Source organism: Triticum dicoccoides, chromosome 7A (assembly GCF_002162155.2).
Source record: "Triticum dicoccoides isolate Atlit2015 ecotype Zavitan chromosome 7A, WEW_v2.0, whole genome shotgun sequence".
Lineage (NCBI taxonomy): Eukaryota > Viridiplantae > Streptophyta > Magnoliopsida > Poales > Poaceae > Triticum > Triticum dicoccoides.
This window is the reverse complement of record NC_041392.1, coordinates 411,951,264-411,962,986: the sequence shown is the minus strand read 5'-3', so window position 1 is coordinate 411,962,986 and position 11,723 is coordinate 411,951,264. Positions and strand designations below refer to the sequence as shown.

The window sequence follows — 11,723 nt, the reverse complement described above, 5'->3', positions numbered from 1 at the left end:
GAGGAGGCTGCTCCCGACGCTCCTCAGAACCCTAACCGGCACCCGCCACGCTGGCGCGGCGCGGGGCCTCGCCACGGAGAAGGCAGTCGGCGCCGCGGCCGTCGTTGGAAGCCACACCGCCAAATGGATGCAGGTACCCATCCCCTCGTCTCCGCTCTCTAGATTCCGATCCGGTTGGATCAGATTCCTAGGCCTCTAGAAGTTACCTCATTTCTCGTACGATCCACCCAATCGGGTGCGAAAGGTCGCGCCTTTTCGTGTCCAGCGTGCGATTTTTGCGATCGGTATAGCGTGTGTCCCTTGTTTAGGTGCGTAGTTGCATGATTAATTTTGGATTCCCCATTTAGCTTAGGTCAATCTGTGTTCCTTTGAGACACTTTTGGGCTGCTTGATGCTAGGTGTGTGTCTAATGGCTTCAGCTGTTTTGTTGGTAGATCTGGATGTCTTAGATCACTCTCATCTTTCGGCTTGCTATGATAAGTGTAAGCTCGTTGATAGCACATGTTATGAGTGGATATATCTATTTGGTCCATTTCATTTTCAGATACTAATCATGTGATCAGTTTGGAACTCCCCACCCTTGTCATAAATTTGCTGACAGTGTTAGGAACGGTGATGCATCTATGAATGCTTACAACTGAAAGCTATGAATCTGCACGTTCAACTGTACCAATTCCTCTGGTTGACCCATCCTTCAGTTATGAGGTAGCAGAGTCATGTAAACAATCTGCTGCTACAGCTAAACACATGAGCAAGTTGATGAGACCAACATTTTGTGAGTTTTTTTTTTTGAAACGGAGGCAAAAGATTTGCCTCATCCATTAATTAAGAAGAAGAGAACTGCACGGTTAATTAATGGAAAACCGGGTGAAAACCGTTACAATCCGCTGAGCAGCACACATAAGATAACCCACACACGCCGCTGCGAAGGAAGCCTAGTCGAGGTAGCACGGAGGTGTCATCGTCATCACTTCTCCCCTGGCACATGATATAATCATACCCACTCTTTGAGAAGCGACTCCGACTTCACCGCAGACGACCACCGAGCCAAGCCACACCATAGAGGCAGTGCGAAGCCACATGAAGATCCTGCCAATCACCCAGCAACCTGCGATGAGGACAACACAGCTCCGATTCCGACGGAGAGCTATGAAGGAGAAATGTGCTAGGCTGGTGCTAGAGAAGATCGCCGAACAGACCACCTGCCACCCATCATCGTTGCCACATGCACCCCGCCGCCGCAGCTCTGACTTCAGAGTGACAGACAATCCGAGGCAAACTCGTGAACACGCCGGAGAAGAGCCGACTACCGCAGCCATTGCCACGACCCCGACATCTCTCACCCTCATCATCGTTGCCACAAAAGCCTTGTCACCAACACTGCCATCTTCCACCGGTCACCGCGGCGACCACTGCGACGACCCCACCATCCTCATGCAACCACTGGTCCCTCCAGCCGGTCACCACCCCAAGAACGATGCCCCCAAGGGGCAGCATGACGCTTTGATGCCACTATCGTCCGATCACGAGCAGATCTAGGGTTTCCCCTGGAGTGGTCTGGATGGAGAGCCTGCACCGCGTCTCAACAATGTCTTGAAGAAGAAGGCAACGCCTGCCTTGGCCAACAACCAGAAGCTAAGCTTTTGCTCGGCGCTGCCAGACCCTCTGCCCGCACAGAACGGCCAGACCACCAAACTGCCACTTGCCATCCCTGCCATCTGCATCGACCCATCAGATGAGCCCAACCCAGGCCCATCGGCCATACAGGACCGACAAAACCCAGATCTGGTGGAGGACCTCCCAGATCCAGGCCCGCCGGAGCCTTTCGCCTTGCTGCCACCGCTGGCATGGCGGACGAGAGGCACGCCGCCGTGGAGCGTCGCACCGCACAGCCACTGCCACGCCTTGGCAGGACCCACGCTGCATCACGGAGGAGCAGCCGCTCTGCACAGAGTTGCCCCACGTCGAAGGAGCCGCCGCCGCAGGAAACCACCTCATCCAGCCACCGCAGCCGTGCCCAGCACAGCGCCGTGATGAAGCGCAGGTCCTGCCAAGGCGTGGCGGTGGCTGTGCGGTGTGACGCTCCAGGGCGGCGTGCTTCTGATCTTGTGAATCGACATTTTGTGAGTAGCTATCAATATATCTGATGATCTTGTGAAATCGACAAGAAGTTTAAATGAATGAAGGTTCAGTGGGTTTAACGTTTATGGACTGAAATTATCCCTGGTTAAGCTTTTGTAGTCCTTTGCTTGATGAGATCTTCTGATCCTTTTGCTTATTTCATAATATGCAAGCTCATCCTGTTGTACTATTTCTATACATTGTTATCTTGTGTATCTTTCTAGTTTGTGTCCTTAGCTTTGGCTGAAGCATGACAGACCATTGATAGGTTCTTCCCAAGAGATGTGTATTGCTTGATTTCGTTTCATGACCTACAGATGTTTAACTGTCACATCTCTAGTTCTCCCTTCTACCAGTTAGTCAGGAAAAGTTCCAGGCCATGATAGAGCTGTTTTAAGGAGTTTGTCATGTGATATTCACACCTTAAGTAGCATAATTAGCTGACATATGAGGTCTATTGGTTGCATTGGGTGATTTTTTCTGACTTGTTGTGTCATCACTATTTATAAAAAAAATCTTTCATTTTATTTATTGCAGGACACAAGCAAGAAATCTCCAATGGAACTTATCAATGAGGTGCCACCAATCAAGGTTGAAGGGCGAATTGCTGCATGTGAAGGGGGTAAATCAATCAAACACTTCCCACCTTTACACATTGTCACCATCATGCTTTGGCCACACTGTTGCTTGCGAATGCTGATATACTCATGATCATGCATTTTCTGCAAAGCTGACTGTTTCCATTTGGATTACAGATAAAAACCCTGCCCTTGGCCATCCAATTGAGTACATATGCCTTGATCTGGATGCACCTGCTGTGTGCAAATACTGCGGCCTTCGCTATGTTCAAGACCACCATCACTAAGTAGAGAAGATACCATCCTTTACCACAGCAGAATTTGGAGTTGCTGCATGCTCATTGGGTTCACAATGTATGCCAATGTACTGTGTATTTGATGGCAAAATATTGTCTTTGACTGTCATCCTACTTTTTGTGACATAATAATGTTGCATTAACTTCGAATTGATTTTCTATAGCTGACATTTGTCGGCATTTCCTGAATTAACGCACTTTCCGTATCAAACTCCCTGCACTCTGGATAAAAGGGTTGAGAGGGAAGGAACATGAAATTGATTTTAGAAGCTGCTTAGTGAACATTTGGCCATTGAAATCAATTCCCTTTTTCCGTATGATGTTCCTTTGTGCTGGTCATCGAGATCATTTCCCTTTCTCCGTATGATGTTCCTTTGCGTTGTCTTGACCAATGTTTATGGGAAATCATATGTTAGTTGCGGATATAGGAAGAACAAAAGGCCTTTTTTAACCCCTTGCTGCCTGTGACGTGCATGCCATAAACTGCCTAGAAGGACAAAACCAACCACCGATCTGGAATCGGAACGCTGGATTTTCCTGAATTCTGTGTGAATTAGTTTCTTCTGCAATTCATGCATTTGCCACATTGAAGGGTAAAAGAAGGAAAATATGTGAAGCACGCCAGGCCTAGGGGCAAGATTGGAAAGTATTGACCGGTGCCAAGGTGCCAAGGTGCCAACGGCCACCATTAACTGGAAATAACCTTTGATTGGTCATGCACAACTTAGAATAGATTGTGGTCCATCCCAAAGGCAAACAACGCAGGGATTTATTCATGCCTTAGGGATCTTCTCAATGTCTCCTAGCACCTATCCGCTCGAAGACGAGAATGTCAATCCTACCGCGGTATTCCTGACTTCCCATGTTTCTTGGTCTTGTTCAGGTTTTGATGAGACATTTCCCATTGCAAACATTCGAGTTTTCATGTCCAGATCAACTTTGGTTCAGAAAATCCGTGCCTTTTCCAATGATATTGTATTTTGTCTCTCACAATTGATTTTTTAATATAAGCCTCTGAATTGTATGCGCAGTTCATCCTACATTCTCACCCCAAATCAAGAACTTGCTCTAGATCAAAATGCCCTAGTTAGGAAGATTATCTTCTAAAAAAAGAGAGGAAGATTTATCCTGTGATCTATGATGACAAGTTCTGCTTATGGTCTGGCTTCAGGGTTTCTTTTGGTGGATAGGTTGAAATTTTAGTCGCAACATTCAACTCTTATATCTTGAATTTCCATTGGTCGTATCTGATTTGATAATTTCTTATGTGTACTAATTTATTTATTTTACCCGAAGTAGTGTACATTAGTTCAGTATGCGGCCTGAGTCTAAGCAGGGTGTTATTTCAGTATATCACTTTCTAAGAATTTATTCAAGTATCAAGATGATATCATTTGCTCATTTGCGGCGTTTTTCAGAATTGGAAATTATCAGCACCAGCTCCAGCAAAGAAATCATGGATCCCAGCGGGCTTTGGAGGCAGTGGCAAGCATGACGCCACCATCGACATCCCATTATATGTACATATATACTATTGACTCGTTGTCCATATAACATGATAATATATTTTTTTTGGTACAGTTGATGATAAGTCCAATTCATGCAGGATCCGAAGAAGCGGGAGCAAGAGCTCTTATCATGGGAGGAGGATTTGAAGAGGAGGGAGCGGGTTCGATCACCTTTTTCACTTACAAATCCTATAGTGTTCATTTCTGTAGATGAATATTTTAAAAAGAAACTATCATGTGAAGCTAACCAATTTGCTCAAAAGTGACTCTTAAAAATTCTCTCAGAAGTGTCACATTCTTTGCAGGATATCATACAGAGGGAGAATGCAATGAACAGAGGTAGTTCTACTAGATCACCATTACATCTCCGTCATGGTTTAATGTTTTGACCGCATTTTGAAAAACACATCTGTTTGTGCAGCTGGTGTCACCATCGAAGTGAAAAATTGGCCACCATTCTTCCCCGTCATACATCATGACATAGCCAATGAAATACCAACCCATGCTCACCAGTTGCAATATTCAGCATTTGCTAGTTGGCTAGGTACTTCACCTTCCAACAGTTTTCTCCAATTACTTGGGATTTATTGCTGATAGTCTTCACGATGAACTTGTTCATCGGCTGCTCTTTTTGCAGGAATTGTTGTATGTCTCAGTTGGAATGTAGTTGCCGTCTTAGTTGAATCAATTCACGGGGAAGGTGCTAATATTTTGCCTCACGAACATTTTTTTTTCAGTGTGCATCTTTTTCTTATCCTTTTTATGGCAGATATTGTTCTTTTTCTCCTTGCCATCATCTATGCTGCATTTGGATGTCCTCTTTCATACATCCTATGGTACAGGCCTCTGTACCAGGCCATGAGGTTTCTTTTTTAACTACCAGCTCGAAGTAAATAATTGTTCAGACAATGCTCTGTGCAAATGAAAATTTGCTAACTGGATTCTCTTGTTTTGTAAGCCAGAACTGATAGCGTGGTGACATTTGCCCAGTTTTTCGTCTTCTACTCGGTAGTTTTATGCACTTAGCTGTCCGTATGCTAATAATCTAAACATCTGATTCTATTGCATTTTTCTCGATATTCATCTTTCATCCGTAACGTAAGATGAGCATAATGACGGCTTGATATGTGCCAGGTGCATGTTGGGTTTTGTGTTATTGCTGCAATTGCTCCGCCGATAATATTCATGGGGAAAACTCTTACGTAAGTCTAATAACCACAGTGCTGTTTTCTTGTTAAGTTTCCAACTGCAATAGTTCAGTACTGTTTCTTTACCTGAAATCAGGGGAATTCTTGTGGCTATCGAGGTTTTAAACACGGATATGTTTGTCGGGGTACGTTCGTCTGCATTACATTATTATGGTTAACTATGAACACAACTTCAGTGATGTAACTTGCCGTGGGCCTTAATTCTTGTCTGTTTTGGAGCAATGCAGGTACTTTATCTAATTGGATTTGTATTGTTCACGGCAGAATCTCTTATAAGCATTTGGGTGCTTGAGGTTGATGCACATTTCATCTCCTCATTTCTGTCAACACTTCTGTTGCCATAAAATATTTTGGCCTGGTTGTTACTACTATTGCTCGTGTGAACTTGCTTGGTTGTGACGAAGCTCCAAAATCGGAGTCTAGTTTGCATGACTTGCATTCATTCATGTTAGTGACTTCGTGATAGAAGGAAGAACAATAAGATAAAATTATATTTGGATGCTTCCTTACTTCCTAATCTTGTGCAACTACTAGAATGATCAGCTTTTGCTGTGTTTTTTCTCAAACTATTACACACACAATTATTGAAACCATACAACTTTCCTGCATGGCTTAGTGACATCCTTAAAATTTACTCCTACTATTTTGCAGAGGGTATGCGTGTATTTTCGAGGGCACAGGTGAAGCCTAGCAATGAGACTATGAAATCATTCAAGGCAACTGTCTCCTCAACAGCAAGCATTCTGATGTAAAACACAAAGTTGACGGTGAATGTGGGTGAACTGCCTCTGCTGAATTCTTGCATATTCAGACATACAGTGGAAATTGATTTAATCTCATAGTAGAAATGTGAATCAAGATAACAAGTACTATTTGATTCAACATCTCCGAAACAGAATGGTGGTACCAGATCCCATGCCTCCAAAACTTGCAGCGTGTCTCCTGCCGATGTGCGAATGGTGAAGCGTGTTAGACAGTTCAGGCTTATGCAGGTTCTCCGGTCAAAGATGAAAGCATTTAGGACCTCTTTTGTTTTTCATTTGTATCTGATAAATATGTACTGTTTTCTATAAATATTAATATCAGATTTGTTTCCTGAAAGAACATCTCTGAAGAAACAGATTACTCAATCGGCAGGTTTGAAATTAAGTTCTTTATTCCTGCACCTGGTGCACCGACTTCAATCTTCAGGTAAAAATATATATTACCATGGATTCAGAAAATAGGCTAGTTCTAGCTTATCTAAATCTGAAGAAACTATAAAAATGAATGGTGTCTTCTCAATTAGTATCCAGTACTACCTGAAAATTTTATCCTTCTATCTTGATAAATGAAAGAAAAAGAGGAAGATTACAACTGGTGGTTGTTAGCAATAGCACATAGGTTGACAAAACATATTCATAAGGTGAAGAACATGTCGTGCAAATCCAAGTTTATCCGAGCAATTCATCTAGGATGTAAGGTCCAAAATGAGCAACTGTGTATCGAACAAGATTAATCAATCACCTGAAATATTTTTGTTCTAAATAGTACACAATCCCCTACTCTAAATAGATCTCCGACAAGGCTATAACAGCATTCTAATCTCATTGTACTACACACTACAGGAATGCAAAACATCTTCGTGAATCTGAGTCTGAGGTTTGACTCCGACTTGGCTTGCCTCTTGAGCGGTTGAGCCCCTCCTGAATTCGATCTTTAATCGCAGTTTCCTGTCAAATGAACAAACCGAATACAATTCATGATCGCAAAGTAATAGTGTGCTGACAAACTGCGGATAAGTTACTCGAGGATTGATTACCATCATGTGGCAACCTTCCTCAAACTTCTCAAGAAACCCGACGATCCAACGGTCAGTATTCTCCATACACTCCACAGGATTGCTTCCCAGCTATCTTTGCGGCGCTGTGAAACTGAATATGTCAAAAAGTCAATGCCATAAAATCACGTGAAGACTAGTGTCCCAGATTGGGTGTGCTTTGTCAAGTACTCCCTCCGTTCCAAAATAGATGACTCAACTTTTGTACTAATTTTAGTTGAGTCATCTATTTTGAAACGGAGGAATAGGTTGGATCGATCACCTTCTCTTGATGCTCCTTGACCTTCTCTTTTAGCTTGGTAATGCCCATGTTCACTCTCAATTGCTTCTCCTGGTCACATTATTACAGTAAAAGGGAAGTGCTTGATTTTGTTCCTTGTCTTTTTGAGAAGTTATTGAGGGACTGGAATGGACAGGCACCTTGACATAGCTCACACCGAGGTCTTTTCGGGAGTAACCCCAGGTGAGATTCCGCATGATGTACTGGTTGTAGTCCTTCAAGATCCTCTTGATGATGTCCGATGTCGAGATGCCATCCGTGCGCTTGGTCTCCTTGAACCTCCCAATGGACTTGACCTGCACAAACAGCACACAAATCAGACATTCCCAGTTTATATATAAGGTCATGAGAATGAGGAGATTTGGATATTCTAACAAATTCGTAGACATCATTGGCAGCTCCTAGTGTCTGCATACCTGGAACAAAGCACATGAAGTTAGTTACACAAACTGATCAAATGGTTACAAACACATACTGCATGGAATGGATGGAACTATAATTCTTCCTCTTGCATGCGTCAAAGCGTGCTTCATACTACTAGCTCCGTTCCTAAATATACGTCTTTTTAAAGATTCCAATAAAGACCACGTACGGATGTATATAATCATGTTTTAGAGTGCAGATTAACTCATTTTGCTGAGTGAATTGCAAAAAACCACCACATTGAAGGGTAGGTTTGCAAAAAAGACTCTTCTACGAATTTGTGCCCGAAAACACTGATTCTTGGTCTAATCTTTTACAGAAAACACTAGTTGATGGCTTTAGCCCATTTGATGACGATTATGGCAGATGAAGCCCACCATTTGCTGATGTGCCTAACGGTCTTTTTGCCAAAACATTCTCCCCTCCCTAAAAAATTCTCCCCTAAAAAACTACCCTCTCCCTGCTCCTCCACCTCCCTCCGGCGCGCCCCCGCCTCCCAGCGCCGCCACCTCCCTCCCGACGCGCCCCCGCCTCCCAGCGCCGCCATCTCCCTCCTGGCGCGCCCCCGCCCTCCCAGCGCCGCCACCTCCCTTCCCGGCTACGACCCCGACGTGCAGCTCGGGTGCAAGCGCAGCAAGCGGCGGCAGGCAGCTCGGGCGCGACCCCTGCCTCCCGACGGAGCAAGCGGCGCCGACGACGCACAGCTCGGGCACAAGCGGCGGCGTGCTTGACCCCGCCCTCCCAGCAGAGGAAGCAGCGGCGGCGGCGCCCTTGACCCAGACCTCCCAGGGAAGCAAGCACTAGCGGTGCCGCGCAGCTCGGCACAAGCAGCGACGGCGGCGCGCAAGCTACAGCAAGCAGCGACCTCAACGGTGAGCGCGCGGTGGCCGACGGTACCAAGTGCATGGCGACTCCAAGCCAGCAGCGCTGCCGCGTGCATGAACCAGCCACCGCCTCGTCCTCTGGTGCTCGTCCCACCACATGCGGCACCACCGGCCAACGGCGACGAGCCAACCTCTTCGGCCAACTCCACCGCGTGACCCATTTCTACCCCAAATCGTCCGTTTGTGTCCGTTTGGGGTAAAACGGACAAATCAAACGACCCAGTGCATGGGAGCATACGGACGTTTTGTCCGGCCCGTGTCCGCTTTCGCCCCATTTCCAGACCAAAGTTGCTCTCGGTTTGGGGCCAAAGCGAACAGAAAGCGGACGTCTTCGCGTCCTTGTCGTCCGTCTGTGCCCGCCTCGACCCCACATGTCACTCTCTCCTTTTCTGTACCTGGCCCACCACGTGCATCCACGACCACGACGTATGGGGTGAAAATGGGGTAGTAGCATTGCGTGCAGCGAGTTTGTGCGGCCTCTGTCCGGCGTTTGTTCTCCCTATTTCTACCCCATACGGACAAAATCCGGATAAAATGGGTATAGATTTAGGGTCGTGCGGTGGAGTTGGCCTCCCCCCCCCTCTGGACGGTGTGGCCATGGCTGGCGACGAGGACCATGAGCGCCGATGCCTCTGCTGCAGGCCGGCGACGAGGAGCTGATTGCGTTTTGTACTTTTACCCGAATGGTGACTATGCAAAAATACCATGGCCCCACATGTCATAATCAAGGTTAAAATGCATAAAACGGTTGATCAGTGTTTTCTGCAAAAGATTAGGACTAAAATCAGCGTTTTGGCACAAATTTGTAGAAGAGTCTTTCCTGCAAACCTACGCTTTAATGTGGTGGTTTTTCACAATTCACTTCATTTTGCTCCGTATGTAGTGCGCATTGATATCTCTAGAAAGACTTATAGTATTTAGCAACAGAGGGAGTAGATGATTTGGAAGTATGCAAAGTGGATAGGTGGTATTTGTTACATATAAATAAGTATATACTGACGGAAGCGCGTCGTGCGCGATGTAGCCGATGCAGTGCTTGCCGAGGAACTCCTGGTTGATAACCCAGGGAGCATCAGGTATGACTTGGTCGACCCACCTTCAATGAGATTCATAGCATAATGTAAAGAGTAAGAAAAATTGCATTGCATTGCTAAAAAGGACGAGATTTTGAGGCCCCCCCCCCCCAAAAAAGCGGCGGCAGGCAGCTCGGGCGCGACCCCTGCCTCCCGACGGAGCAAGCGGCGCCGACGACGCACAGCTCGGGCACAAGCGGCGGCGTGCTTGACCCCGCCCTCCCAGCAGAGGAAGCAGCGGCGGCGGCGCCCTTGACCCAGACCTCCCAGGGAAGCAAGCACTAGCGGTGCCGCGCAGCTCGGCACAAGCAGCGACGGCGGCGCGCAAGCTGCAGCAAGCAGCGACCTCAACGGTGAGCGCGCGGTGGCCGACGGTACCAAGTGCATGGCGACTCCAAGCCAGCAGCGCTGCCGCGTGCATGAACCAGCCACCGCCTCGTCCTCTGGTGCTCGTCCCACCACATGCGGCACCACCGGCCAACGGCGACGAGCCAACCTCTTCGGCCAACTCCACCGCGTGACCCATTTCTACCCCAAATCGTCCGTTTGTGTCCGTTTGGGGTAAAACGGACAAATCAAACGACCCAGTGCATGGGAGCATACGGACGTTTTGTCCGGCCCGTGTCCGCTTTCGCCCCATTTCCAGACCAAAGTTGCTCTCGGTTTGGGGCCAAAGCGAACAGAAAGCGGACGTCTTCGCGTCCTTGTCGTCCGTCTGTGTCCGCCTCGACCCCACATGTCACTCTCTCCTTTTCTGTACCTGGCCCACCACGTGCATCCACGACCACGACGTATGGGGTGAAAATGGGGTAGTAGTGTTGCGTGCAGCGAGTTTGTGCGGCCTCTGTCCGGCGTTTGTTCTCCCTATTTCTACCCCATGCGGACAAAATCCGGATAAAATGGGTATAGATTTAGGGTCGTGCGGTGGAGTTGGCCTTCCCCCCCTCTGGACGGTGTGGCCATGGCTGGCGACGAGGACCATGAGCGCCGATGCCTCTGCTGCAGGCCGGTGACGAGGAGCTGATTGCGTTTTGTACTTTTACCCGAATGGTGACTATGCAAAAATACCATGGCCCCACATGTCATAATCAAGGTTAAAATGCATAAAACGGTTGATCAGTGTTTTCTGCAAAAGATTAGGACTAAAATCAGTGTTTTGGCACAAATTTGTAGAAGAGTCTTTCCTGCAAACCTACGCTTTAATGTGGTGGTTTTTCACAATTCACTTCATTTTGCTCCGTATGTAGTGCGCATTGATATCTCTAGAAAGACTTATAGTATTTAGCAACAGAGGGAGTAGATGATTTGGAAGTATGCAAAGTGGATAGGTGGTATTTGTTACATATAAATAAGTATATACTGACGGAAGCGCGTCGTGCGCGATGTAGCCGATGCAGTGCTTGCCGAGGAACTCCTGGTTGATAACCCAGGGAGCATCAGGTATAACTTGGTCGACCCACCTTCAATGAGATTCATAGCATAATGTAAAGAGTAAGAAAAATTGCATTGCATTGCTAAAAAGGACGAGATTTT

General features: G+C 46.7%; 2 protein-coding genes and 1 pseudogene across 3 annotated transcripts in view; 2 read left to right on the top strand and 1 right to left on the bottom strand.

The window, feature by feature from the left end:
- LOC119333523 overlaps nt 1–3,277 on the top strand; it is a 24,528-nt gene extending 21,251 nt beyond the window's left edge. Inside the window, exons 2-4 of the mRNA XM_037606392.1 lie at nt 4–133; nt 2,659–2,743; nt 2,877–3,277. Of these exons, the coding sequence (XP_037462289.1) occupies nt 4–133; nt 2,659–2,743; nt 2,877–2,986 (325 nt within the window). The 3' untranslated portion in view covers nt 2,987–3,277. The remainder of the gene's footprint in view (nt 1–3; nt 134–2,658; nt 2,744–2,876) is intronic.
- A 450-nt stretch (nt 3,278–3,727) lies between these two features.
- Nucleotides 3,728–6,756, top strand: LOC119330729 (secretory carrier-associated membrane protein 5-like). Of its 2 annotated transcripts, XM_037603851.1 has the most exons (12): nt 3,728–3,841; nt 4,414–4,515; nt 4,602–4,664; nt 4,809–4,842; nt 4,925–5,047; nt 5,141–5,203; nt 5,273–5,366; nt 5,466–5,511; nt 5,638–5,705; nt 5,788–5,836; nt 5,939–6,004; nt 6,363–6,756. In XM_037603851.1, the coding sequence occupies exons 1-12, from the start codon at nt 3,791–3,793 to the stop codon at nt 6,393–6,395; spliced, it is 792 nt and encodes a 263-aa protein (XP_037459748.1). In that variant the 5' UTR covers nt 3,728–3,790; the 3' UTR covers nt 6,396–6,756. The 2 variants fall into 2 exon arrangements, with proteins under 2 accessions (XP_037459748.1, XP_037459747.1); XM_037603850.1 differs by having other exon boundaries at nt 5,141–5,366.
- Nucleotides 6,757–7,168: 412 nt separating this feature from the next.
- Nucleotides 7,169–11,723, bottom strand: part of LOC119333522 — a 5,048-nt pseudogene continuing 493 nt past the window's right edge.